Source organism: Thunnus albacares, chromosome 1 (genome assembly GCF_914725855.1).
Source record: "Thunnus albacares chromosome 1, fThuAlb1.1, whole genome shotgun sequence".
In the NCBI taxonomy this organism is placed as follows: domain Eukaryota; kingdom Metazoa; phylum Chordata; class Actinopteri; order Scombriformes; family Scombridae; genus Thunnus; species Thunnus albacares.
In genome coordinates this window covers 19,950,795-19,978,588 of record NC_058106.1, presented here as the reverse complement: position 1 = coordinate 19,978,588, position 27,794 = coordinate 19,950,795, and the positions used below count along the sequence as shown (strand labels likewise).

Sequence of the window (27,794 nt, the reverse complement as noted above, 5' to 3'; positions counted from 1 at the left end):
ATTATCCATAGATCTCAGTCAAGTCCTCTAGAGGGTGTCTGGACACACTGCATAGCCAGATTAACCCACTAAGGGCCCCGAGCACTAGTGAGCTGTGAGCCCTTAGATTCTGACACAGAGGCAGTAAGAATAAGTAAAAAATGAGGCAATGATTTTAAGGCAACCATCATTTCAGCTTATATTGTTTGTTAGTGGTGCATTATATTCATGTTCCCAAATGAATTAGCAATTAATCACATTATCACGATCTGATTAACACACTGAATCTGGGGCTTTTGGGGGCCTCAAATGTCTGGGGCCATTGTACTGTGTTGGTAATCTAGTCTTGACCCACAAACCTTTAGGGCTAATAAAGTATTGTTCATATTTTAGTGCAGCATTGATGTGGTGTTTATCAGACATTTAAAGGACAGGATCACAGTTTTTCAAGTCTGTCTTAAAACAACAGTCAGGTGCCCAAATGAACACTGGAAGAGATTTTCCCCGCAGTAATCATTCCTCCTGTTTCATTCTGTAACATTTGTCAAATGCACTTTCAGTGTAAGTGATGGGGAAAAAATCCACAGTGTGTCCACACAGTCATTTTGTGCAAAAATGTTTTTAAAAGTTGATCTGAAGCTTATATGAGGCTTCAGCAACCGAGTTAGTCAGATCAACTGGATATCTGCCACATTCACAGTCTTTTTAGCATCAAATTCCCTTTTTGTGTTTCTTCAGACAGTGTTTCCCTGTTGAGCTGCAATGGAAGTTAAGTAACAAGAAGAGGGACTTTGGCGCTAAAAAGACTGTAACGATGACAAATATCTACTTGATTAGATTTGAAGCTTCATATTAGCTTCAGATAAACATTTAAACACATTTTTGCACAGAAGGAGGCTTGTGGATTTTGGCCTCCATCATTTACACTGTGAGTGCAGTATGAGGGGATCTTCAGTATGAACAAGAGGAATGATTATGGCAAGAAAACCCTGTTTTAGTGTTGATTTGGGCACCTGATTGTTGTCTTAAATTGTGGACTTACCCTTTAACTAATAGTGTAAAATGCTAAAACCTCACAGTACACTTTGTATCCGTACATTTTTAAACGTGTACCTACAATATACAGTACATCTTAGCTCAGGAGGAGTTGCACAAATACAAAGTACTACAATACCCATAATGCTAGTCACGTGACAAAGTGTCACGTGCCTCTCTTTCTATCAGGCTGCCAAAACACAGTCTACAGAGTCATTCGCTGCGGTGGAGGCAAACCCTGAAGGTACTGTGGTCAATTATCTGCATTTCATCCTCCATACACGACTGAACAGCTTCTTATTTACAGACAAGATCAATGATGTGGAGATGTCTTAATTTGGGGTCTTTATAATGAGCTTCGTCATGTTTTATGTTCAGCTAGGTAACGCTATAAGGTGTGCTAGCTAGCTATTGTAGGACACTGATTGAATAACAACAGGGATGACTGTTGTTGACAGGTCTGTATTGTTACGCTAATGAAAACGAAAACAGTAACCTACTCACATTAAAAGGTGGAGAATTTAACCTTTATTTCATGTAGGCAGCTGAAGGTTTTCTGTGTGGAATATAAATTAAATTGAGGTCAGCTGCACATCATCATCACCTCCTTCCTCTGTTTCCAGTAACGTTATCTTCACTTCGTCTTCCACAGTTTCTACAGACTTTGGTCAACAGCTAACAGAGAGCCAAGGGATTAACTATCCGTATCTGCTAAAACTGGTGTAAATTTTAGTCTTTTTTTGTCCCAATTTGTTAAATTTGTGCCACTGTTATTTGTGATGTTTTTAAAGAGCCTTTTGGACGGGTTCACAATTTTTCAAGTCTGTCAGACTTAAAAAAATGTAGGGATAAGTAAGAATAGGTTTTTCTTGCCATAATCATCTCTACTGTTCATACTGACCATTAGAAGATCCCTTCATAATGCACTTACAATGCAAGTGATGGGGGACAAAAACAAACCTCCTTCAGTGCAAAAATGCATTTAAAATTTATTTATGTTTTACTTATTCCCATGTTATTGTGTCATTATACAAAAAAGTAAATGTGGCAGATATCCCCTTGACATGACTAACTCAGACTGCTGAAGCCTCATACAAGCTTCAGAACTTATAAATGCACTTTTGCACAAAATGACTGTGTGGACACACTGTGGATTTTGGGTGCCAACACATACATTGAAAGCACAATTGAAGGGAATCTTTTAACAGCCAGTATGAACAGGAGGAATGATTACAGCGAGGAAAACCTCTTTTAGTGTTCAAATGGGCACCTGACTGTTGTGTTAAGACACACTTGAAAAGTGAACCTATCCTTTAACACAACATCGCAAGAGAAGCTTGAAATGATCAAATATGAAGTCAGACATGTATGAACCTCTTATTTCTAAGATGCTGTCAAACAAATCAGTATTACTTTGAGGCTGTATGAGTGTTTGACAGTTTTTGGTTGCAGTAAAGAGTCTGACCAGATCATGTTGATACTTGAGTGAAGGTATTCACCTCTCAAACAGTGAAAATGGTTAAATATACTCCCGAGCCCTGCACAAAACTGTTCATTCAGCTGTCAATTTGCCTTTTCAGTAGTCAGCATACTTCTGCTGTGCATGTAGGTCTTTGTGTAAAATAGAAACAGTACAGGAACTGGCTCATCGAAATCTTGCTCTAAGGAACCAGTAGTGGTCTTTGATATGCTCACAAAGACCATGCGGGTTTTCATGTCAGCCAAAAAGAAAAGAATTACAAAATGTACAAAAGAATGTGCTTTAACATGAAAAAACTGACTTCATATTTATTAAGCCTAATTGTTGATTAAGAATTACGGTTTATTCACCAATATAAATAATGTACTTGCTCTGTAATCAACATTTCTTTAGAATCTGTGCTCTATCAAAAACGACTCCTTCACATTCTCTTACAATGATCCAAATGCTAAACCAAATAACGACTTAACATGAATTTATACTGTATGTTGATATAACACAGTGTGGATGCTCAGTTGTTGTTGTTTTTTTCCCCACTGCAAGTATCCCTAAATGCAAAACAATATTTCCTTACAGATCACCAAGTGGCTCCATCATTTCACTGACACCGTTCATTGTTTCAAAAACATCGCCAGCCTCCTGACTGTTGTGGAAGACACTGGACATAAAATTTTACACGTACCGTGATTCTTTGTCCCTTCACTCACACATTCTGACCTGCTTTCCCTCAACTTGGATTCAGTGAGTTTGAGACTTAAGGCATTGCAAGCCGAGCTACAGCCTGTTGACTCATGGCCATTAACACTGATGTTGAGGACTGGGGCGCAGTGGGGAGTAATGATTCGGGAGAGCGGGCGTGGCTCTTACAGAGCCCCAGTGTGGATTCTGTCCAGCATATTGAGACAGACAGGAGGAGGAGCGGGGGCGTGTCATCTATGGGAGCTGTCTTCATCGTGGTGAACGCAGCATTGGGGGCAGGTCTACTCAATTTCCCAGCAGCCTTCAATATGGCAGGAGGAGTGATGGCAGGAGTGATGCTTCAAATGGTGAGGAGATCCCAGTGAAGCACTGTATCAGAAAATAACTGCAGGAGGCAGGTGTGGTGAAGAGATTGCTGACCATCAGCTTAAGTACAAAAGTATTACATTTATTCTTATTTGTAACAGAGAAAAGCAAGCAATTCCTGGCTTTAAAGCCCCTGAAAACTTGTTTTTGAAAATGTATCTATAACATAACATAGTCATGACTAAATAAGCAACAATCAAAAGTTTAAAACATTCTTATATAAGGAGTTATACATAGAAAATCTCAGCTAATTGTCTTCATAAGGACTGTATGTGTGGTGTGTGAGTGTGGTTTGATCAGATTAGATAACCAATACTGGCAACATAAGCAAACAACCCACAATTGTTATTAGATTTTGGTCTAAATGTTGCATCACCTTTTTCTAACTGAACCCCACCCACTTCAAACCAAAAGCCAAGACAAAAACACGAATACAAAAATCTCTCATGTGAAATAATTAAAACTGTTTTTTTGTTTTTGTGTTCATGTAGGACTCTGTTGCTTTTAGTAAGAAGCTGATTGAGAAAATAGATTTAAGTGTTTCAGGGCCATTAAGTGAATCTGAATGGAAAAAATATGGTGCTTTGACATGATTATTGACTAAAATTACTGTTCATTGATCTAAATTAGAATATAAGACTGAATCTGGCTTCAGCAGAAGTGCAGACTCACCACTCTGCACTATGTGTGAAAGCATTTATCGGTTGTCTTGTGACCCACAACACAAAACTGCTTATAGACAATATAATACAATAGGGAACCATAATGTGATGCTTCCTGTTTCTTTATGTTTCAGTTTATGCTGATCTTCATCATCAGTGGACTGGTGATTCTGGGCTACTGCTCTCAGGTTGGTGTCACTTCAATACTGTCATACTCTTTACTTCCATCTTGCACTCTTCCACTTGTCTCTCTTTAATTCTCCTCATCATCTACTGCGTTCCTCTAAATCAGACTACTTTCCCGTTACTTAATTTTCTCCCTACATTGGTGATGAAATATTTGGAGCAGCCTTGTGTAATAACGTCTCGGTTCTGTGGTTATATTCCTGATCAAATGCCACACGTTGCACTGAAGCACAGACTTTCACTTCCTGAATGGCTCAAACATATGCTTACACATTGAAACACCATTTCCATTATTTGGTTAAGATGAAATATGTACTGATCCAGAAACATCAGCATTAAAATAAAAATAAAAAAGTAATAGTACTCTTTCATGGGACTTCAGCTGTAGGAAGAACTTTGTCTGAAAGCATGTGATGCCCTGAGAATTGCTGATGTGATGAATATGACTAAGTGTGCTCATCATGTGCTGGTATTGCAGCCTGAAACCATTACCCTCTATAACCATGCTTTAAACTGAAGATGATGGCTGTCTATAGTCAGTATTTACCTGTAGAGTCATTTATATAGACCAGGATGTACTTCTTCACGTCGACAGCTGTGATGTGTTGTCCACAACCTACCAATACTCACACTTTTATCTATCTAACACAAATTCCACTCTGCTGTGCAAAATCTGCAAAAAAAGAGACAAACCTGCACTCATCAGCTGGACATGATGAAGAAACTCATTGTTTTCTCAGACACACAATCTTCAGAGATTTTTGTAACTATTCCAGTACATTTACCGCTGACTCTGCGTTCACTTTTTATCTTTTTGTTTGGTTTCTTCAGGTCTGTAACGAGAGCACCTATCAGGAGGTTGTTCGAGCAACTTGCGGGAAAGTGACCGGAGTCATATGTGAAGTAGCTATCGCTGTGTACACCTTTGGCACTTGCATCGCTTTCTTTATTGTCATTGGAGACCAGCTGGATCGCTGTGAGTATATTTACGCTGATTTAATGACTCACACACCAGCCACCCTGTTTCTGTCTTGTTTAACAGATTTGCAGGGACTTAAGGCGAAAAATAGTTTATGCTCTTTTTGTGCAACCGCTAAATGTTCTAGATGCTGTTTTTCAGAGCTGAACTTTGTTTAACTGTCGCCACTTAATGATCTGTCGCATACATTTACGTGGACTTTGTCATTTTTGGATTACATTTAGTTTTGTGTGTTTGAACAAAGGAGGATGTCTTGTAAAAGTGTTGATAACCTTTTGGGGGCAAAAAAAGGCTGTGCCATCATTGATGAGGGCAAAGAGCATCCAGGATGACACCACTCAGCTTTTTAGGGCAGTAAATGTGTCCCTCATGTGACCCACTTGTCCATTTCCACGTTCCAAGACGCTGACAGTGAAGAAATCCTACTCCCGTCTGTTTCTGAGAATAGATTGCGACCTTCCGCCTCCTTTTTAGTCTTTTTGAAGTGAATGGAGAGGCCGTGACATCAATTATCTACTTTGCTAAATTTCTGCCATGTGTGCAGCAGTTAATTCCCACTGTGCTACTCTATCCTGCATATATTTCACTGTCTACTTGTCCCTCTCAAAGGTTTCTGTAATTTCTGTTTTTTTGTTGTTGTTGTTGTTTTTGTAGTGATAGCCGCAGTGGCTCATGAAACGGATGGCATGGTCAGTGGCTACTGGTACATGGACCGCAAATTCACCATTGTTGTTACTGCAGTCCTGGTTATTCTTCCTCTCTCCATCCCCAAAGAGATCAGCTTTCAGAAATACGCCAGGTACAAATCTACCAACAGCTTATTATCACACACATGAATAAAGTTTTATTAACTTGTGCCTTGCTTGATAATCATGTCTGAGTTGTTTCCCCGTCTTTGTAGCGCACTGAGTGTGATGGGAACCTGGTATGTTACCATAGTGGTGATTGTTAAGTACATCTGGCCCGATCAAGAGGTGACTCCAGGCTATATTCCCACCAGGTGAGCCCTGCACACACTCCACGACACTATCAGCTTTAAAAAAAACAAACTTTTTACAAAGTATTGCAGCATTTCAGGTTGTTCACCACTCATTCAAGCAGAAACATCTGCATGCTCATTCTCATGCTTTGCCTGAGTTGCTAAATCATTGTGTTTGTTACAGTTCTGCTTCCTGGACTGCAGTTTTCAATGCAATGCCAACCATATGCTTTGGTTTCCAGGTACCTCTTCATTTGGTATCATTTGAGATCATAAAACAAAATACCTTTTTTTTTAAATTGTAAACTTAAGTTTAATATTAAGGAAAAATGTTGTTTTCTCACCCGCAGTGCCATGTCAGCTGTGTTCCGGTGTTCAACAGCATGAGCAGGAAGGAGATCAAACCGTGGGGAGTCGTCGTCACTTTTAGCATGATAATCTGCCTCTTCGTTTACACAGGAACAGGTATTGTCAGCATGTGTATCTGCTACATCATATACTTTAACTGATGTGTGAATAAATTTAGGAAACTGGCTTGTAAAGAGATGTTTGGTTTTCTCAAACTTTATCCCAAACTGCAAAACCGTGGTCTACTTTATTGGTTCCTTAGTATTTAAATGTCAATTCTAATCATGCTGATAGCAAAGGACAACTTGTGGAGCGTGTTGCAAGACAAGTGGGTCGCGACAAGCTGTCAATACTTACCTGCTTGCCTTGTCCTGTGATTGATCAGGTGTCTGTGGCTTCCTGACATTCGGCTCCAATGTCAGCCAGGATGTGCTGATGTCATACCCTCCCAATGATATCGCCGTGGCCATCGCAAGAGCTTTCATCGTCATCTGTGTGATCACCTCATACCCCATTTTACATTTCTGTGGCAGGTAAGATACAGTGAAGATAAACGCACTTCTGGTCTCCCTATTTGATATATTTTTATTTCTTTGTTTCACAATGCTGTTAATGCAGCATTTCGTCACTGCACTCCGCTGTAATCGTGCGTCCTTGCAGGGCAGTTATCGAGGGACTGTGGCTGCGTTTCCAGGGCGAGCAGGTGGAGGTGTGTGTACGCCGTGAGCAGAGGCGGAGGATCCTGCAGACGCTGGTGTGGTTTGTTGTCACACTTGTCCTCGCTCTCTTCATCCCAGATATCGGTCGGGTCATCTCACTGATTGGAGGATTGGCAGCCTGCTTTATTTTTGTCTTTCCAGGTGAGATCCACCTCATTGTGTGCACACTCTCAGATTTCTGTGCAACTTTAATGTCATACGGTAACGTCTGTGTCTCTTTTTAAAATCAACAGGCTTATGTTTGATGCAAGCCAAACTGTCAGAGACAGACAACCGATCTGCCAGGTGAGATGCTACTTATACTTTTTCATGTTGTGTAGGTGCTTGATTTCCTCCCACCCCAAAAAAACATGCATGTTTCTGTGACTGGAGGTGGTCCTTCCGTGCTGCATTGAAGCTAGGAGGGGAGAGATGCAGAGGATGAATTTTCCTCTCTAGGAATAAATGATCATTTAAAGCTACATTATCAAACTTTGGCCATTGGGGGGCAGAAAAATGTCCAAACAAGCTACCGCTTATGACGTTATGGCTTATGTGTAATCAATCAGTTGTCTGTTAGACATTCAGCAGACACAGAGAAACTGTAACAATCATTTGGAGTTGTGTATCTGGCCACCTGATGAACGCAAGTCAAACATTCAGTCTCCTTGTAGCTCTTAAACAGGGTTCAGCAGCCACTTGGTGCCTTTGTGTGTTTACTTTGTCTGTTTGCTGCTGGGCAGGAAGTGAACAGCGGGTTTATCAAAGCTTGTTTGCTAGAAACCAAAACAATGAGCTTAACTACAGTTTCAATGATTAGTTGATTAATTGATTAGTCTGCTTACAGGAAATGAATCTGCAACTATTTTGATACTCGATCCATTGTTGAAGTAATTTCTTAAGCTAAAATTTCAATCATTCTCAGCTTCCAGCTTCTCCAATAAGAACTTTGCTGTTTTGCTCTGTATTTTATCAATGTAAACTGAATATTATTGGGTTTTGGACTGTTGGTCGGACAAAACAAGACATATTCAAATGTCTACTTGGGTTCTGGAAAACTGTGAGCATTTTTCAGTATTTTTTCAGACATCTTATAGACAGTGATTATTGGGAAAATATTTGGCAGATTAACTGATAGTGAAAAATGAAGAAAAAATGTTATTTGCAGACCCAAAAGAAAACACATTCTGTGATTTTTTTTTTTTTTTTTTTTCCTGCACTATCCTCAGGAAGAAGCGTCTCACATTAGAGACATTTAGTGTCAGTATTCCAAATGTTAATGGAAGATTTATGTAAACTTCTATCCTTGATAAGGATTTTCTTTAATGTTGGTCCCTTCCTTTACAGCTGGCATGGATTGGTGGTCTTCGGTGTTGTCATGGTTACAATCGGAGCTTTCATCTTTGGCCTCACCACGACCAATTCCATCTATCAAGATGTCGTCAGCTAAAAGGATCATTTCTCTCGGAGCCTCGTCGTTGTGGACAGAGTTTAGTCCTGTGCTGCTATTATGAACTAGTGGAGACGATGGAGAAGCATCTCATGACACTCATTTAAATAATCAAGACCTCTACAGCATGTCACATCTCCACTCCGTACTGAGTTAAAGCTCCAGAGCGCTTTCCTCAGTCAAGGAGCAGTCGAAGAAACCCCAGAATGTCAAGTGACTCTAGACACTTTGCCTTTTTAATTTCTGTGAAGTTTAAATCGCATGTTTCTATGTTTTTTATGTTTGTTTTAACTTGCAGTGAAAGCAGTTTTCGACAGTGTAGCCACTCCACAGGGAGCTTTTCTGCTGACCCTGTATGTGTGAGACATTCCTGTCCTGTTTACAAGAGCTAAGGGACTTTGTACAGAAAGGTCTTACAATCAAATTGATTTTAATAATGAAATTGTACCAATTTGTGTATTTTAACTTGCATGTCAAAGTAAATGTTTCTTATCATTGAAAATGTACGGTGGTTCCCGGGTCTAATCCAGTGACACACTTCATGTTTGCCCTACTAATCATTTGTCCAAAGATTAAGAAATTTGCCTTTTCTCCAGTGGAAAATTGAATTAAGTGATAGGTTTGCACACAGTAGGACACGTCATGATTGATGAATGATGTGTTAACTGCAGGGCTTGATTTGTTCATTTCCAGTCAAGATCAGTCTAAAATCAAAGGCTTTCAGGTCTTCAGCTATTACATAAGACATACTAAAATTACATTTTAAAATAGATTTATGAAGACATTTGATTTATTTATTTAAAAATTTTGTTACTTTCTTATACATTTGTTGTGGTTTTAAGAACTATAATGGTGATTTTCATAATCAGTTTTAAGGTTAGTTCATGCTTGTTAAGACAATTTTGCAAAAGGACAAAACTAGTTTCATGTAAACCTGCAGGACTTCAGAAAGAGGACTAGTTACTCTGTGCCAAAACGTAACAGCCAGTCTGGATGACACCTACAGCGTTGTGCCTCCTAAATAACTGCACAGACCTGCAGGGCGTCCAGCAGCACTGCCTTGTACAGAATATGAAAACCCAAACTGATTCCTCACAGAGTGGGTTTGAAAATGGTTGTGTCTTTGTGAATGTATGCAAATGATTGACATTCAGAATGCACATTGTACATTCTGCCATTACTGACAGTGTGTACAACAAATAGTTTGTCTTGGTCAGTGGGGAGAAATCAACTAAACTCTTAAGTGGGAGTTTGATTTACTTGAATCAGTACACAACAATGCAGGCTTTATGATTCAAGCTCAAAAAAATGATCATTTATTTGTTCTTGTTGGGCTGAAACCAAAGTGTGAGCTTTCCTTAGTTTTTTTATGCTACGTAATTCAAAACTTTAAACACTAAAGATGATCGAAGCACATTAAGTTGGATTGCAAGTTCTAAAATTAATTTCATTTTATGAAGTTACTTTTCCAACTGAGCTCCGAGTGCAGTTTAATTTTTTTTTTTTTTTTTTTTTTTTTTAAAATGAGGACGTTTATGATGACATGGTAATCAAGACTAGAGTGGCCTCAATGCCTGGTTTTACAATTATTTTACTGTATCACAGATTATCTTTGGTATGTTAAGGACAGCGTGTCAATAATTGAGTCAATGAGTCAATAATTTACAGTCTTTTGTTGGTACTGTTTATCCAGGTTTTTTGAGTGAAACAATATTTGGTGTTTCATTTGTGAATGTAAGGGACAGAAAAGGTCAAAAGGGAATGTGGTTTATTTGCAACACTATTGGTGTGAATATATTCTCACATATTTGGCGGAAGGGAAAGAAACCAGAGTGAAACAGAAACAGTCTGCAGCATTGCACCATGTGACCAGTACAGAAACTTTACAGCTGCTGCGTTTTATTTCATTGATATGTTGCAGATCTTTCGTGCAATCATCGCTGGAATACAGTGTTCTTCTGGTTTGGAGTTGAAGCATTTGTGTCAAATATTTTGCTTTTGATTTCTTTTATCCTTTTGGTGCTGCAGACAGTTCATCTGGGTCACATGACTGAATGTCAGCTGCTTTTGCTGCATTTATGATCTGTCACTCATTTACTCTGTTTTTTTAGGTCAAACATTTTTCCTGTCATAAATGATGTGTCTGTGTTGTCTTTCACAGAATGGTGACTTGCAAACATAAAGGTTCATGACAAGAAAATTAACAGAACTACTTGTGATATTTCAATAAAATCAACTACGATCAAGACGTGAATAAATCACAATCCGTGTGTCACTGACAGATCAATGAAACATTTAATAAAAAGACAAATGCAAGCAAGATTACAGTTTTGAACACGCATCATCATTAAGTTCAGTCCAATCACCTTGTATCACTTCTTTTCACTGAAAAGTTAAATGAAAACAGCAAACACCAAAGATTCAGCTTCACGTTGGTGCCACAGGAAACAGTTTGTGATCATGTACAGTGCAGTTGAAGTATTTGGACAAGGACACTTTCCATTTTGTGTTTGTATTCTTGACAAGGAATTAACAGTGAGGTCAAAGTGTTGACCTTTTAAGGACAGTGTTCACTTCCATATTGGGTGAACATGTAGGACGTCTTATTAGCCCCTTTTATATAATATTAATTTCCCAGTTTTTGGACAATGGAGTTTTTAAAAAAATGCCAAACAGTGGCCTGGTCTTGACTAATTGACTGATTAAATATGGGTATTTTATTTAAATTTATTAATATGCCCAGTTATTTGTGGTCTTGTCACATTGGAAGACTGTATAAAAAGGAGACACTTCCTACACTGTTCAGCCAATATGGATGTAAACACAATCAAAGCTCAAAGTTGGTGTTTTTGTTTCAAGTCCATTGTGATGGAGAACAAAGACAACACAACAAATAATGTGTCCCAAAAAAAAAAAAAAAAAAAAAAAAAAAAAAAAAAAAAAAAGCAACTCACTGCATTACAGGTACTGTGGGAACAATACAAGAATAAGTGCCCTAACAGTCCTTTTCCCTTCAAATTCATCTTCCCTGAGAAAAATGTATCATCCAAACAAGTGATAAGTGCAGGTATAACACAGAGAGCAGTCTCCATCGTCGCTCAGTAGGAGCCATTTGTTATGAATGACTGGAACATGTGGAAAGCTGGACCAGGAGCCCACTGTGGAACCATGTGACCCGCACCCTGAGACAGAAAGGGTATTTCATCATATAATGGCACCATATTACCAACCTAAAAAAACAAAAAACAAAACTGGACTACCACACTTTTATTGCAGAAATCTTAGTGCTTGCTTACCTTGACTGTCAGGAAAGTGATGTTTCCAAACTGTTGGTAGAAACCAGCAATCTGGTCCTCATGAATCCAGGTCTGGTACTTGGTAGTTGACTAAGAGCAACATTTCAATACAATTAAGAGTTGTAGTTAGGGTAATAACAAACAAGACTTGTATATTTTATCATTTTTCCTAAAAAAAAAAAAAAAATTATTGAGAAATTGAAGTTTCTACCTTCAGGCCGAGGTCCTCCACAAACCATTGGTCTCCCAGGAAGTTGCAGGCCATGTCGGTGTCTCCATTGTAGACGAGTGCTCGAAGGCCCCGAGAGAGCAGCTTCAGATAAACCTCCTTCACTGTTGGGTAGAGGGTGGTGTAATTCCCTCCAACAATGTCACTAAAGTCAGGAAAAGTTATGGGTTGTTAATATGAGTTATTGTGGTCATCGACATCTTCCTGACTCAGATGTACAAATTAGTCTTGAATTGGAGTGACGTAAAAAAAAAAAAAAAAAAAAAAAAAGAAAAAAAAAGTATCTGTTCTCAAACCCATTACAGAGCTAATATCAATAAGGTTACATGATTGTTCCTTCTATAAGAAAATCTGTGAAGTGAGGTTAAATCAATGCTATTAACAAAGGTGCAGGTGATCAAACAACCCTGGACAAAAGCAGCATTTTCACTTATTTTTGCTATGATAAATTTGCTATATTCTAGGGCTGCAACTAATGATTATATTCTCAATTAGTCGATCAGCTGTTTGACCCAGAAAATGTCAGAAAATGGTGAAAAATGAAAATCAATGTTTCCCACAACCAAAGATGACGACCTCTAATTTATTTAAGAGTTGGCAGCTAATTGATTAATCATTGCAGCTCTACTGTATTCTGTCAGTAACAGATCAAATTACCATCTTTAGTACATGGTGTCTAAAATTGTTTTGCAGCCACAAAAACTTTATAAATGGTCACAAAGAACAGTAATTGCAGCTACGGGCCTAAAGTCAGAATCTCTACTTGCTGCTGCTTTATTATTATTATTATTTATTTATTTATTTATTTATTTATTTATTTTTTTTTTTTTTAAATCCCTCATTCATTATTAAAAGTACCATACTAAATTGCTGGAGTGCCCCTTTAATCTGGAAGTTAACACAATAAAAAATGTATTGATAATACAAAAAAAGAAGAGTGATGTGGATTTGTTTGCAGTGACAGTTGCTGCTACTGTAACATACCTGCAGATGTCCCATGCGGGCAGAAAATCTGGAATGTGTAAAGCTTTCCTCACGTCGCCTCTGTTCAGCCAGTTTGCCTGAGCTGTACTGTTGATGCAGGGAGGGACTTCACCCAGTATCACAGAGGACGAGGCAGGCACTTGACCTAAGAACTTAATTTAAAAGAGATCATCAACAAAACTGAGTCAAACGAGAAGAAGCACAGGTGCACGTTCCAGCAGCACTCTCACCTTGTAGGCGTGTGGCTGTTTCCTGTGCTTCTGAAACAGATGATTCATGGTCATCTCATAGCTTTTGTAGGAACTTCTGCGACCCTCACAATCCAAGTAAAGTGCATACTCGTTAAGTCCGCTCTCATACACGATATTAAAGGCCTCACGCACCTGGAGTGTGACAAGAGCGAGGGCTGATTAGACTCTGAATCAATCATCCGGTAGGTACGCTGTTGAAATGAAGAAACACGTACCACTATCTTGCAGTCCTCTGAACTGGGGTCGTAGAAATTACACTTCCCCTTCTCACAGCAGTTCGTGTTCAGATCATGCCATAAGCTGCACATAAAGAACAGCATCAACTACTGTACATATTTAACGTCTTGGCTTGTTGTCATTAGTGTTTGCATGTCTGTATACTGATGCAAAAGTTGCTTTTTAAAAATTGGCTTTTTAGCATTCAGGCAGGAAAATGAGTCAACACTGAAATACTCCACATGTTTACTGGTCAGTTAGGAGGAGAAGCAAACTGTACTGTAGCTTCTTTTCAGACTACAGTTGATCTTTCATTTTACATACACAAGTCAATTAAAATCATATGTTTAATGTGACGTGATTTGAAAGTTACTGATTTGTTGTGTGAATCACTGCTAAATGAACTGAAGGAACAAACTGGCATCTGATGACATCGCTTTATGAATGCGTTCCTTCAGTGTAAAGCAAACTTCATCCTCAAAGTGAAACTTACTCTTCTCCAAAGAGGCCGTGATAGTAACCGAAGTAGATCAAACTTTGGTCATTGAGAGCGAAGCTGCTGATACCATTTCCCACTGCAAAGCCCTAAAATTAAAAAGATAATTCAGGATAAATTTTGGTAGTTAAAAAAGTATGTCTGCTGTACTGCAAAAGTTTAAAGATCATCACCATCATGACACAGATGCTGACGGCGAGCAGCTGATGAGCAAAACAACATCTCACCTTGAAGTTGATTTTTGCGGGGCCTGTTGCCACGTTCAGGCTGAGGGTTGGTGCGTAAATTCCCCCATAACTTTCCCCAAATATGAAGAACTCATTCTGAGTGAAGTTTGGGAATTTGACAAAGAAACTCTGCAAGGCTCTGTAATTATCCTCAGCAACCTAAGAGGAAATGGAAATGCTGTTTGTAAGTTGTTTTTCTTTTAGCTTTACAACATTTGCCAGTTGTCAGTCACTAAACTCACCTGGTCATCATCGGTGGCATAATCTTTGTCATCGGAGTAGGAATAACCAACTCCTGCAGGAGATTCTAGATACAGCACATTGGCAATCTTGTTCCAGCTGAAATTGTTCTCATACAGTGTAGCTCCATTATCATTTACCTGAAAAGGAAAGTCAACATTGTCACTTTAATTCAGTGCACAGGTGAAGTTATGCACACAGTAAGCATGCTTACGTGAAAGGGTCCGTTCTCTGACAGGAATCCGTCCAGTGAGCTGCAGCCTGGGCCTCCATTCAGCCAGAGCACCAGCGGGTCTTTGACTGGGTCCCGCTGAGAGGTCACAAACCTGCAGGAGATCAGGACAAGGGATTTATTTTCACTTCATTTCACTTATGTTGGAAAGTCACACTCTCAAGAAGTCTTTTAACCTGCTGCACAGCACATTAAAAAGTCAAACAGTGAACTTCAGCCTTATTCAAAATAACTTGTGGTATTACAAAGATGTTCACAAATAGCAATGTTTAAAAAATAAATAAAAAAGGACAGTAACCTCTTACGGGAAATTTCAAATAAAACACTTTCGGTCATGGTTTCATGCATGCTTAAAGGACAGCGTCAGTTTTTGAAGTCTGTCTTGAAACAAGTCAGGTGCCCAGATGAACATTGAGAAAGGTTTTTCCTGTCATAATAATCACTCTATCTTTCAACATCAGTGCCAAAGTTCCTCTTTTTGTTACTATACTTGCACTGCAGCTCAACAGGGAAACACTGTCCGTGGAAACACAAAGAGGGAATTTGATGCTAAAAATACTGTAGATGTCCACTTGATATGACTAACTCAGGCTGCTGAAGCCCCATATAAGCTTCAGATGCACTTTTAAATGCATTTTTGCACAAAATGACTGTGTGGACAACCTGAGGATTTTGGCTTCCATCACTTACATTGAAAGGACATTTTAAAGGAATCTTTGAATAGCCAGTATGAACAGGAGGAATGATTACAGCGAGGAAAACCTTTTTCAGTGTTCATATGGACACCTGTTTTAAGGACACTTGAAAAAATGTGGACCTATCAAACATTTTACTTGAGGTAAAACTGAGAAAACCTGGAGGATTATGGACCCTTCCCAAACACCGAGTCGGTTAAAGTTTCTTACCAATAATGTAGAAACTTGCCCGGCCGCGCCTGCAGGTACCCCGACCACTGGCGGTAGTTGGGTTTGAACGACATACCTGGCAGGTTAGTCACTTCATCAGGATCATACTGAGCCCGCGAGCCGAGCGGAAACACAGCCAGCAAACACACCAGCAGCAGACCGCCGCTAAACATCACGTAACCTCGCTGATTCTGAGCAAAGAAAAAACCCCAGCAAACTACACGACCCCACTCCGCAGATGAAGAGAAAGGCGAGGCTCGCTTGTTGCAGTAACTTCCTTTAAAAAGAACCAGGACATCATATGACCGCTGCTGTGTGTCATGTGATCAACGGCGCCTGAAATTCCTTAACAATGAAGCAGGTGTTGATAGTTTAGCAGCAGCGAGCAGCTTTACCGAGTTATCATCAGTGTGTCAGGAATATATTATAAAATGTTTTTAAATTAAACACATTAATAAAACAAGTAGGAGGACATACTCACTCTGTCAATAATAAAACAACACAAAAATAATCCTAAACGGGCTCTTTAAGGCTGACCCATGACTAAATTAAACAAAAGTCAAAACAACAGTGACAATATATTCTATATTCATATAGGCCTATTCTAAGACCTTTTTGTTTAAATTAATTAATAAAAAAGTAAATTAAGAGCCTGTGTTTCCTCATTTACATAACAAAAATATAATTTCCCATGAGACTAATTACATTCACCATCTGATATGTGGGCTATGTGTCAAGATTATTCATGTAAAGATGGAAAGTAAGTAGTCAATTTTCAGTGACTAAAATCTGAAAGATGACTTTATGTACAAAGAATGGTTCCAGGTTTTATTTGAACTTAACTGTACAACTTTTTGGAACAAACCTCTGGGGAAAATCAGGAAATGACACAGAAAGGTAGAATTATTATATTCTTTTCAATTATATGCATTGTACTTATTGATTTCCCAGTATAATGGAGGTTTATAAAGCAATTCATTTGTTAATTCATTTGGCAAAAGCTGTTTGCCAAACGCCAATAAAACCAGAAGAAGAAGAAGAAGGAGAAGAAGAAGAAGAAGGGTTGAACCTTTATTTTGAAGGCAGGTAGACACGGCTACCGGAAACAAGACGAGCCGAGCTTCAAAACAGTGGGGAGCAGATTAGCAGAAAAGTTGGTACAAAACTGTAAACTTACTTTAGATTTAAATTAAACTGTGGACACGTTTACCTGGCCACCAACACTTGTGACGTAAGTTACGTTCAGGACTACTAGCTTTAGCTTCAGTTAGCTCAGTATCCTGAAGCTTCCCAGTGTTGGTCCACACAACGAGCGAGGTAAGTTAACGTTGAAACTACTAACATTAACTTAACGGTTCATCGCCTGAATTAACTTTTTCACGCTCGCCGCTGAAATTCGTGCAGGCAGTATGTTTGTGTGCAGGTATTAGCTCCGGTTCAAATAATTAAAACGTCAAACAACAAAGAAAACAACTTGTGTTTCTGGCTTTGGACGAGAGTGAAAAGCTGCACATAACGTTAATGTTTCCGGTGTTACAGAGTATTTGGTGACCCATCAGATTTTGTGACCTGCCGTGTTGGAAGAAGTACTCAGATACTTTACTGAAGTAAATGTAGCCTATCAGTACCACAATGTAATAAAAATACTTAACAAGTAAAAACCATGCATTTAAAATCATACTTAAGTAAAAGTAATAGTATCACCAGCTAAATGTACTGTAAGTACTAAAGTAAAAGTACTAATTTTGCAGTAAATTGCGCTGTGAGTGATATATTAAATACATTTACTACAAGTACATTATTAATATATCACTCACAGCCTGATTTTCTGCAAAATTAGTACTTTTACTTTGTACTTTCAGTACATTTAGCTTCTATACTTCTACTTAAGTAGGATTTAAATACAAGATTTTTACATGTAATTTAGTATTTTTACATTGTTGTATTGATACTTTTACTTAAGTAAAGGATCTGAGTACTTCCAACACGGCAGGTCACAGAATCTGATGGGTCACCAAATACGCTGTAACACCTGTTCAGGCTTATCACAATAAACCTCTGCCAGCGCGAAACAAGCCATGGTGAAAGTAGAAACGAAGAAGAAACTGTTTTATTTTCACTTAATATGTATCAAGAGTCACACAAAGCTACAGAAGGTGGCTCAGACAGGAAGCATCGATGAGTTTGAAGGATAATCTTCTTCGCTGTGTGTGTGAGGCGGGCAGGACTGAGTTGATTCATACTGCTCAGTGCAGTCAGGCTCCCGGCTTTATTTGTTTTTTCCTCTCTCTCATCCAGCAACATGGATCCTGAAGGAAACCCACACAGTCCAGATGGAGAGACTGCCATGTCAGACCAGAACCCCAAATACCAGAGATGTCAGAGGAGCCTCAATGTGCTCACCACGAGGTTTGTCAGGTTGTTACAAGAAGCTCAAGGCGGTGTGTTGGACCTCAAATACGTAAGTGAGCTGAGCCCAGTCAATCACACAGCACACTCATCCCAACACTGGAAATATTTCATCATATTTGGACAATAAAATGTAGGGTCAGATATGATTTTTTAAAAATTTTTTAAAATCAATTTTTTGACAGGGATGATACATGTAGGCATTATTACATTTAAATAAAATGCAACCGATGCAGTGTATATAGGACCTCTAGCTGTAGCTAATTTGCAGTCATTGTCCCTGTTTAGGCTTATAAGGGGTAAAACGCATAAAACAACACTCTGATCCGGGCATAGAGACTAACAATCAAACAGATATAGACAAACAACCATGACAAATAGAAACTGAAACAACAAACACTGCAAACAACAATCAAGTGCAATGACTGAAAACAACGATTAAGAACAACAAAAAGGAAAGAAAGTATGTATGCTATATAAATTCATGCATCTCCGATAACAATATGAATCTTCACCTGGAGCTGAAGTGCACAGGCTACACAATGAAAGTAGGACAGATAGGATGAGGCTGATGATGTGGGCTTTTTCATGTTCTTTCAGGCTGTCAGAGTCTTGGCTGTTGGACAGAAAAGGAGAATCTACGACATCACAAATGTGCTAGAGGGCATTGGTCTGATTGTGAAAATTTCCAAAAGCACTGTAAAGTGGATGTAAGTTTTAACCCTGTCTTATGGACGTGCATGTATTTTAAGAGTGGAGTGTGAAATGTTCTACAATATAATACATGTGTATTTTTTTTTTCTAAATAAGTGGTGCTTTGCCGGGAGAAAATGCACTGGAGTTATCCAACAGACTGTTAGTTTTAAAGTCTGAGCTGGAGGACTTGGAGGAGAAGGAATGTATGTTGGACCAGCAGAAAATGTGGGTCGAACAGAGCATCAGGAACACAACAGAAGACTGCAGCACATATCCTTTTTATGCCTGTTTACACGTAGAACACATTGGTTACCAACATTTGTCAGTTATTCTGTTCTATATACTTCTGTTTACATAGTAAACAGTGCAGAAAGGTATTTGTTGTTCACGATATACCTGCACATAGTGAACATCTCTGTCTTGCTGCACACTGGCAGATTCTGCAAGGTCTCACACACAGTATTTCAAATTGCACCTTAACTCGGATCAACTCTCACCTATGTGAATCATGAGGATATCTGCAATTGCTTCAGAGGTAATATATAATCACTCTCTCACTCTGCCTTTCAACAGTTACTCTTCTTGCATGTGTTTTGATATGGCTGAAAATCCAGAAGAGGAGCAGTGACCTGAAACCAGTGTTATCTGCCTTTTATTGTGTCATTTTTGTTCCATTGAGGAAATATCAAAGCAAAAATCCATCTCTTTCATCTTTGCTGCTGTTGATTTGCTGTTTGATTAATGAAAATCAGTTGCAGCTAAGAATCATCTGATGTTTTGGCCGTTTATTCATCATTAATTTTGTGGGTTGTGGACTAATATCAACACATCTGGACATCTAGCAAAACACTACAACAGCTGAAAATATTTAGTTTGTTCAGTTTAGAGGCAAAATAACCATTAACATTTCTTTTAAAGTACATAAAGACCAACATAAATCATTTTCTTTTCACTCTCTTCAGGCCACACTCTTCTGGCAGTACGCGCACCTTCTGGCACACAGCTAGATGTTCCCATACCCAAAGCTGTAAGTTCTTCATCACTGGAACCCATTTTCTCCCTTTTTGGTACCTTTTTATTCAAATGTGACAGTTTACTGTATGCATACATCTTCTTTCAGGTCCAGAACAGCCCGGCAAAGTTTCAGATCCATCTGAAAAGCATCAATGGACCCGTAGACGTCATACTTCTTAACAAACACTCTATCAGCTCTGCCCCTGTCGTCTTGCCAGTCCCACCACCTGAAGAAATTTTACGGGATGCCAAGTTAGCCATGTCTACAACAGATGAGACAGAGAGCAACACTGCACCTTGTCAGCCTGCAGCTTACGCCAAACGCAACACTAAATCAAGACAGACGGCCTTGGAGGACAAACAGGCTCTTCAGTCATCATCCTTAATGAACGCAGCACCTAACAGAACTGATGCATCTGCATGTGAGTAGCTTAGTTCATGCGGTGTTAGTGTCTGAAGTGTTGATATGCCACTTAAATAGCAACTTGACGTCCAATTTTAGCTTTAACATGAAACCTTTAACATGAAACTTTTACATGCATCCAAATTCAGATCCCAGATCAGAGCGAGTGTGGTGTTGCTTTGTACTTCAGGAATGTGGAGTACAAGCCAACATCACACATGTTTCACACTTTTTTTTTGGTGACAGAATTGCAAAATTTTCTGTGGAAAAAGGAAAAGAACTGCTGCTTCAGGGACCAGAATATTTTAATAGTATGATAAAGTGACTGTACTAAATAAATTAATGTTAATACTTGATTGTCACTGCTGGTAAAATAGCTTTTTAGAACCGCAAGGTTTCCTTATCTGAACTGAGGAGATAACACAGATGTCAAGTGTTTATCAGTTACATCACAGTGGCTGCTGAATCTGCAGTTTCTGTCAGTGTGTTTGATCATTTCTTAAATGCGTGCTCACACAATAATGCCATCACATCTCATGCATCTTTCTGTCAGTGCTGAGTGCTTTTATAACAATCTTTTCTCTCTTGTTTTCAGTGCGAAGTTTATCAAAGGAAATGGAAGACTTACTAGACCCAAACAAAGGTTTGTGCCCTTGTTGTATCTTGTGTCAAATGACAAATTATTCATAAACTCTTAAACGCCACTTTATTTGACCGTGCATGAATATATGATAAATTATATCTTCCCTGATTTCTGTAGAAATTATGAATGCAGATCTAATCACAGAGCTCATGGCCTCAGAAGGTAAGTGCACTTCATTTTCTGACTTCATTTATATTATTATTATTTGTAGCATGTTTGTCTTAATTAATGTGTTTTTCTCCTCCTCAGTTTTTTCTCCGCTCCTCCGCCTGTCTCCTCCGCCTACTGAACAGGAGTACGTCTATAATCTGGATGACAGTGAAGGCCTGTGTGACCTCTTTGACATCCCTCTGCTGAATGTTTGACCATGGACTCTTGTGTTAAGACTTCAAATGTAAATATCTTTATGCAAGAACATGTACATAGCCGTCTGTTTTTAACTGTTATTGGGTTATTTGGCAGAACAAATAATAAACAAGTGATTTTCTAATATTGTGTCTCATTCATAGACCCAGAAGCAAAAATATTAGAAACTCCTTGCAATCATGCGGTGCAGTATAACAGTACAAACAGGCTGTAGAGTTCAGTTGAAGCCTCTCTGACAGTGTCAACAACAGTACAGTTTGACACTATTTACTACAGGACTGAAGTAATAGATGGGACTACTATATGCATGTGAGTCTTAATTTTTCTACAGCTTTGTCTGTAGAGCTGTTTACTCAGTTATGTATCACACACATGCAACTTAACACTGGTGCCACTAGAGCTGCTGCATAAATATACTGCCTACTGCGACCCTCCTGTTTTTACTAAGATTTGTCTGGTAAATACAAATAATCAGCACTCATGAAACCTTTAGTGTCTATTCTAGACAGGGGCTATAAATATACTGACACTGTCTGTCTGGAGGACATGCATGTTAGGAAATGTCTGCCCAGCCGAGGTGTCCTTGAGCAAGTTTTTGAACAGTCCATGCAGTGTCATTCCCTCTTTAACCTCCCGGTGTATGAAGCACTGTTATGCTATAAAGCATAGCACCATGTGTATGTTTGTGGATAGCACAAGTGTTGTGAAGGCATTAGGTGTCTGGGGGAAAAATTATGTGAAATGAAGTTTATACATTTTACAGTGATTGCTTTGTACCTGCTATTCAGGTGAGTGATGAAAATCATAATGTTGAGATCAGGAAAATTCCCATACAGGAGTGTAAACAAAGCCAAGTGAACTTGTTTGCTTTCGTATGGCCCCTGTTTATTTTTTGAATAAATTCTTGTATTATTCACTCTTCAGTAATACATAGTGACTTTGACTACAACTCAGGGTTTGTTCTGCTTGTGTTTGGCCACAAAAGAGCCACCTTGACTTCTAGCCCTATCTACTATCTTTTCCTTATATTGTCTTGCTTTCTGGCTCCCATCACAACAAGCTGTTTAAAGAAGGGTTACTGCAGTTCCAAAACAATAAATTAAACTGTACAAATCAAGGGATCACGATGATAACCCAGCCATCTAAGTGAAAATACATTATTCCCCTTTTTGCTGGGAACCCCTTGTAAACCCCTCAAGGACCCCTGGGGGTCCCCAGCCCCCACTTTGAGAACCACTGGCTAGGGAGACAGTTTGACTTTACTGTACAAGACACTGGGAAAAGTAAGATGTAAGTTATGTATTTTTTCCTTTAAGCACAGTTCAATTTTTGGCATTAAAATGAATTCATTAATGAAATTCCTCCCAGTCAGGTGTCACTGTGAGAGTCTGTAACGTAGCTCGCCTTCACTAGAGGTTCCCGGAACCAGAAAGGCAACCACGTGGTCATGTTGCTAGGCAACACATGTTTGTGACCGTAGACTGAGCACTGACTAATGTGTTAACGCTTTATCTCTAAGCTAACATTACACGTTTTCCGTGTTATTTCTGCAATATAAACATATACGATGGTGAGCAAAACGTTCCTTTTTTGTTTTTTAATCTATGCATCACACATTGTTTTCCTTATGAGGTAACGTTAACGTTAGGTAACCTCTTATGTGTTATGATCTATAATGACATTAAAAAAAAATACGCTAGGTTACTAATGCGAAGCAACTGTAATCTTCTCCTAATGTGTTGACTTTTGTCCAGCCACCAAAGAACAAAGGCACAAGTAAAAAGCCTGCAAAAGCAATGACTCCTACACTAATAGATGGCCTTACCAAGGAGGAGATGTCCAAGGAGCAGGTCAGAGCTTAAGTGTTATTGTGTGTTTAAAAGTGTGAGTGAGTGATGCTTGTGTGTTTTTTATGTCAGGAGGAAAGAAAAGCTCACAGCTCAAAGTGATCTTTAAATTAAAGGAGTATTCCACCAATGTAATGTAGTGTTGCACTTCTGCAAAGTTAAGAGATTCACTAGAGACATATTTGAAAGAGAGAAGTCAGAACTGAAGCAGCAGAGGCAAAGATAACTCGACTTTTAGCACCTTGTGTGGGTTACGCTCCAAACATGCTGGATCCTACCAGTGGCATATTTTTTCAATAGACCTTTCCAGCCTGGTAAATGCCCACAACTGTCAAACCTCAAGTGTGTCTAAACAACAGTCAGGTGTCCAAATGAACATCGGAAGAGGTTTGGCTTGCTATTAAAAGATCCCTTAGCCCCTGTTGCTATAAGACAGACTTGAAAAATTTGTTTACAGTAGAGAACGTGTAAAACAAATGAAAAGCTGCCAGACGTACATTTTTCAGATTCAGATATGCCCATACACTGAAATGGATTTCTGCATTTCAGCTGGAAGAGCACATCGTGCGCCTTCGAGAAGAGCTGGATAGAGAGAGAGAAGAGAGAAACTACTTTCAGCTGGAGAGGGACAAGATCCACACCTTCTGGGAGATCACAGAAAGACAACTAGAGGAGGCCAAAGCTGAACGCAAAAACTTGGATAAGGAAATAGAGGATGATGAAGGGCGCTACCAAGTAGAGATCAAGGTAAGCTTAACTGACAGATACACAGATTTAGCTACAAACTGTGCCCAAATTCAGGAGCTGGATTTTACCAAGTCTTTATTTCAAGCCAGAACATTTCTGAACAAGTAACAAAGCCGTCAGATTTAAAAGGTTCTTCAAATGCAGGACACAGCTGATGTATGCTTTGCTATCCTCAGTATCCATTGTGCATCAGTCATTTCTCAAGCGATGTGTACAGGTGATCCTCTCAACTTTATAAGTCAGGAAAAATCATGTGATCACGTCTACTAGCACTAAGTTTGTCATCGATCATAGATTTCGCTTTCAACTACAAGGCCAACAAGAAGACACTTGAGTGTAAATAGTGGAAGCCAGCAATACATTGCACTGTTAGTTCTTATAAGTGTCCTTGATACTGAGTCATGATTATATTTATGTTGCAAGTTAAACCTGACAACTCTTACTGTAAATACAGATAGGATGAAACTTTCCCAGCTGTCCACCAAAGTAGTGAATATTCCCATAAATCAGAGATAATAAAATATTTTATTATTTCATGCTTCTCTACAAACTGAGAATAACTCTCAAATGTCTGCCTTCCCTTGTGAAAGTTGTTTAGATAACATCAAAAATATATTGCCTCCATTAAATAAGGCTGTTTTTAGTTCTTTTCATGAAAAGTTGGCATTTTGGAGATAATATAAGATTTCTTTAACTTGTCAACACTGATCATTTTATGAGCTTTGAATGTAAAATCCACAAATCACATTTTTAAGGACCACTGGAGTGAAAACGGGCGTAGAATAAATTCAAATATGCATACATGTATGTCAGAATTTAGCATTCAGTTAATTTTGGCAAGTCAAGATTATTTGTGGACAGATTTAATAGGTGAATGAATTTTATCATTCTGTGCTGCTAGGTGTATACGCAGAAGATGAAGCACCTCCTGTGTGAACACCAGAACACCATCTCTGAACTGAAAGCAGATGGTTTAATGTCCGCTGGCACGATGCAGAAAGAGCAAGCACGACTAGAGAATGAGCTTCACAAGAGAATGGGGAGCGTCAGGGTGGACATGCAGAAACTCGACATTGAAAAGCTTGTCAATGAGCTCACACAGGTGAGCAATATACAAATCTGTGGATTTAATGTTTACAAGTAAACATCATTGCCACAATTTGGCTGTTATCTCAACAGAAACATGAAGAAGAAATGACTACAACAAGGAACAGCTGCAAGAAGGAGCTCGCAGGTAAATAACGAATGTCCATTTGAGTTGAATTTAACACCTGTGCTCTTTTAAACTAACTGGGAGTCATAATTTTGTTCTTGCTATTTGAATAGAAATTCAGGCCAAGCATGAGAAAAAGCTGGAGATGCAGCAACAAGAGCTGGACAACATGAGGAAAAATGAAACCAGTGATAGAAAAGATTTTGGGAACAGCCACATCAACTATCTCATCAGAGACTATGAAGATGTTTTCAGTAAATTTCATGCACTCGCAGTAGACATGAAACAGGATTTGGATGTAAATGTTTCACTGAAGGTATAAATACACACACACAGCGACCTTGTCAGACTGACAAAAATAAATTTCTGGTGATTTGTTTAGGCCTTATTTTCATTCTAGATTCTTATTTTAACATTAATCGATTGTTTAGTCTATAAAATGGTGAAAAATGCCTGTCAAGATTTCCTAGAGCCCAAGTTGTTACCTTTGAAACCCTTGTCTCAAAACCCAAAGATGTTCAATTTAAAAGATGTAAAACACAGGAAAGACCCTGAAAATGAGAAATGTTAGGCATTTTTCCTAAAAAATGACAAATAATTAATGCGAGGAAAGACATTATTAATCCATAAACACACAGTTCTGATTCTTACAGAGATCTTGGTTCACATTAACAATCAAGAATACATTTGTTTCTGTTTAAAACATTTTTCATGTAAATTTTAAATCACAACAAATAATCTGAATTGTTGATGGTAATTTTTTCTGTTGCACTAGCTGCAGTTATGTCTTGTTTCACATGGTGTGTTTCTTAGGAAGAGATTCAAGACATGAAGGTGAAACAACAGGAAATCGACCTGCGAGGTGCTTTTCAGAGTAACAAGAATCTCCGTGATCTTCTCTCAAAAGTCAAGGGGGAAGCTGAAGTCATGGAAAAGATTAGATTCTCTGTGCAGACAAAGGTTATGTTGTTCTGTGTTTATATTGTGCAGGTGTTTCATAATTTACTGTAGCAGCTTGTGCATTTATTTTTGTTGCTGTCTTTGGTGCCTTGCAAAGCGTTTGTCGTAGTGACTGACACATAGCATACTGCACAGTCACACGGGGACAGGTGAATTTGTGACACTGTTTTTGACAGGATCCCAATGAAGATGTCAGAATAAAGGAGCTGAGTGATCAGAAAAGGGAATATGTGGTACTGGAACAGAAATTAGGCGAGGTAAAAGCCAAGACACTAATACCTATGCTTGTAGGTATTAATGTGACTGTATTTGCATCTGTTTTTGTGCATGTTCACGTGTGCTTCTGTGTCACAAAGCTTCAGCAGGAAAGGGACGAGCTGTATAAGACATTCACTCAGAACGTTGAGAAGGTGCAGCATAATGCAGGTTTGAAGATCACACAGCTGGAAAAGAGAATGAAAGCCATGACAGACAGCCTGGAGAAGACGCAGGCTCAGCTCTCCTCAGTGCTCTCTGCCCCTAATATGGACCAAACTGCCCTTGGTGGGGTCACAAACAGAATTAAGGTACTGTATAAGGTATACCCCCCTTCTGTTTCCTCTTCTGCCAGCAACAGTCATTGACGCCCTTCTTTTTATCTCTGATATTATTATTTACATTCTTTGAAATGTTTTTAAGTTGCAGAGTGTATTTTATGCATATTATCCTGCTGTCTATACAAGAAAATGACAGAAACATGTTTTTACTTGTAGGAAGAAATTGACTCCAGCAATGATTCCATTAAGAACTTACAGTATAAAAAAGCAAAGATTTCCAAGGTTAGTAGTTTATTTACTCTCTGAAAGTGCTGCCATGCATTTATTTAACTGATCTCTATGTAACTACATGTGTTCAATATATTTATGTAGTTTATTTGCATAGTGACATTCATACTTACACTAGACAACTGTGCATCTGGCAGGCCTGTAAGGAACTGCTGCTGACCCACGAGGCAAAGCAGAGAGCGTTTGGAGTCCCTGTGGAGGAGCTTTGTGTAAAGCCTGTTGACAGCAGTCTTGCTTTACAGCGTCTGGAACTAAACTAACTAAAACCAAAGACTGAACCCTTTGAAGCAGATCTCACTTTCTTTTTTGCATTTGATTGCATTAGACTACAGCAAACTTCTCTTTTTCTCCTTTGATATGAATATTGATGTTCAGCAACACAAAATTATTAACATGAAATATTATTTTTGAAACGTCTGATAAATTGAAATTACCTCAGAAATATAGTATTTTTATACAGTATATGATGGCTGGTGTAAAACTTCAAGGGCGCATTATATTAAAGGTGCAGTGTGTAGGGTTTATTGGCATCTAGCGGTGAGGTTGCAGATTGCAACAAACTGAATGGTGTGGTCTGTTAACAATAAGGCATTACCTCTGACTTAGGTAGATGTATGTGGAGAACAGAAATGACATCCCAAAATGTATAAACTCAAGAAATCCTGATTTTAGCTTCTGTAGAAGGAACATTATTCATTTTATTGTCCAGTGTTTGATTTCAGTAACTGGGCAACA

The 27,794-nt window shown here is 38.7% G+C and overlaps 4 protein-coding genes across 8 annotated transcripts; 3 read left to right on the top strand and 1 right to left on the bottom strand.

The window, feature by feature from the left end:
- The first annotated feature begins 1,175 nt into the window (after window positions 1-1,175).
- slc38a7 (solute carrier family 38 member 7) lies at window positions 1,176-11,837 on the top strand. 2 transcript variants are annotated; one of them, XM_044348088.1, is made up of 12 exons: window positions 1,176-1,258; window positions 3,071-3,540; window positions 4,356-4,409; window positions 5,239-5,383; window positions 6,041-6,185; window positions 6,288-6,386; window positions 6,550-6,607; window positions 6,716-6,830; window positions 7,099-7,246; window positions 7,374-7,573; window positions 7,666-7,717; window positions 8,759-11,837. In XM_044348088.1, the coding sequence occupies exons 2-12, from the start codon at window positions 3,286-3,288 to the stop codon at window positions 8,859-8,861; spliced, it is 1,374 nt and encodes a 457-aa protein (XP_044204023.1). In that variant the 5' UTR covers window positions 1,176-1,258; window positions 3,071-3,285; the 3' UTR covers window positions 8,862-11,837. The 2 variants fall into 2 exon arrangements, with proteins under 2 accessions (XP_044204023.1, XP_044204013.1); XM_044348078.1 differs by lacking the exon at window positions 1,176-1,258 and adding an exon at window positions 2,431-2,505.
- On the bottom strand, window positions 11,132-16,247 carry si:ch211-122f10.4 (cathepsin A-like). Of its 2 annotated transcripts, XR_006403014.1 has the most exons (12): window positions 15,938-16,247; window positions 15,015-15,126; window positions 14,803-14,940; window positions 14,561-14,719; window positions 14,331-14,422; window positions 13,837-13,921; window positions 13,601-13,753; window positions 13,371-13,522; window positions 12,369-12,531; window positions 12,158-12,247; window positions 11,807-12,043; window positions 11,132-11,775 (listed from the first exon to the last, which is right to left on the bottom strand). XR_006403014.1 is itself a non-coding variant. In XM_044348063.1 (11 exons), exons 1-11 carry the CDS (start codon window positions 16,108-16,110, stop codon window positions 11,960-11,962), a joined length of 1,401 nt encoding a protein of 466 aa, XP_044203998.1. In that variant the 5' UTR covers window positions 16,111-16,247; the 3' UTR covers window positions 11,132-11,959. The 2 variants fall into 2 exon arrangements, 1 of the variants encoding a protein (XP_044203998.1); XM_044348063.1 differs by having other exon boundaries at window positions 11,132-12,043.
- Window positions 16,248-16,993: 746 nt separating this feature from the next.
- LOC122980268 (transcription factor E2F4-like) lies at window positions 16,994-21,592 on the top strand. Of its 3 annotated transcripts, none has more exons than XM_044348116.1 (10): window positions 16,994-17,090; window positions 18,236-18,398; window positions 18,947-19,056; window positions 19,157-19,312; window positions 19,534-19,577; window positions 20,005-20,069; window positions 20,163-20,478; window positions 21,055-21,102; window positions 21,220-21,264; window positions 21,352-21,592. In XM_044348116.1, exons 2-10 carry the CDS (start codon window positions 18,240-18,242, stop codon window positions 21,465-21,467), a joined length of 1,059 nt encoding a protein of 352 aa, XP_044204051.1. In that variant the 5' UTR covers window positions 16,994-17,090; window positions 18,236-18,239; the 3' UTR covers window positions 21,468-21,592. The 3 variants fall into 3 exon arrangements, with proteins under 3 accessions (XP_044204051.1, XP_044204043.1, XP_044204036.1); XM_044348108.1 differs by having other exon boundaries at window positions 17,009-17,168; XM_044348101.1 differs by having other exon boundaries at window positions 17,011-17,254.
- A 1,321-nt stretch (window positions 21,593-22,913) lies between these two features.
- On the top strand, window positions 22,914-27,343 carry LOC122980241 (dynein regulatory complex subunit 4-like). Its single transcript, XM_044348050.1, has 11 exons — window positions 22,914-23,038; window positions 23,223-23,318; window positions 23,865-24,062; window positions 24,964-25,164; window positions 25,242-25,296; window positions 25,389-25,591; window positions 26,089-26,235; window positions 26,412-26,492; window positions 26,592-26,801; window positions 26,988-27,053; window positions 27,197-27,343. The coding sequence occupies exons 1-11, from the start codon at window positions 23,036-23,038 to the stop codon at window positions 27,317-27,319; spliced, it is 1,383 nt and encodes a 460-aa protein (XP_044203985.1). The 5' UTR covers window positions 22,914-23,035; the 3' UTR covers window positions 27,320-27,343.
- Window positions 27,344-27,794: the final 451 nt, after the last annotated feature.

Excerpts from the sequence above, each read along its gene's own strand:
- LOC122980241 (XM_044348050.1), top strand. Across the intron at positions 24,063-24,963 it reads GCTACCAAGTAGAGATCAAG|GTGTATACGCAGAAGATGAA; the intron begins GTAAGCTTAACT and ends CTGTGCTGCTAG. Across the intron at positions 25,592-26,088 it reads ATGTAAATGTTTCACTGAAG|GAAGAGATTCAAGACATGAA; the intron begins GTATAAATACAC and ends TGTGTTTCTTAG.
- si:ch211-122f10.4 (XM_044348063.1), bottom strand. The coding sequence starts at position 16,110 with ATGTTTAGCGGCGGTCTGCTGCTGGTGTGTTTGCTGGCTGTGTTTCCG. Across the intron at positions 15,127-15,937 it reads GGCAAGTTTCTACATTATTG|GTTTGTGACCTCTCAGCGGG; the intron begins GTAAGAAACTTT and ends GATCTCCTGCAG. Across the intron at positions 14,941-15,014 it reads CAGAGAACGGACCCTTTCAC|GTAAATGATAATGGAGCTAC; the intron begins GTAAGCATGCTT and ends TTTCCTTTTCAG.
- LOC122980268 (XM_044348116.1), top strand. The coding sequence starts at position 18,240 with ATGGATCCTGAAGGAAACCCACACAGTCCAGATGGAGAGACTGCCATG. Across the intron at positions 18,399-18,946 it reads GTGTGTTGGACCTCAAATAC|GCTGTCAGAGTCTTGGCTGT; the intron begins GTAAGTGAGCTG and ends ATGTTCTTTCAG. Across the intron at positions 21,103-21,219 it reads CTTACTAGACCCAAACAAAG|AAATTATGAATGCAGATCTA; the intron begins GTTTGTGCCCTT and ends TGATTTCTGTAG.
- slc38a7 (XM_044348088.1), top strand. The coding sequence starts at position 3,286 with ATGGCCATTAACACTGATGTTGAGGACTGGGGCGCAGTGGGGAGTAAT. Across the intron at positions 5,384-6,040 it reads TGGAGACCAGCTGGATCGCT|TGATAGCCGCAGTGGCTCAT; the intron begins GTGAGTATATTT and ends TTGTTTTTGTAG. Across the intron at positions 7,247-7,373 it reads ATTTTACATTTCTGTGGCAG|GGCAGTTATCGAGGGACTGT; the intron begins GTAAGATACAGT and ends GCGTCCTTGCAG.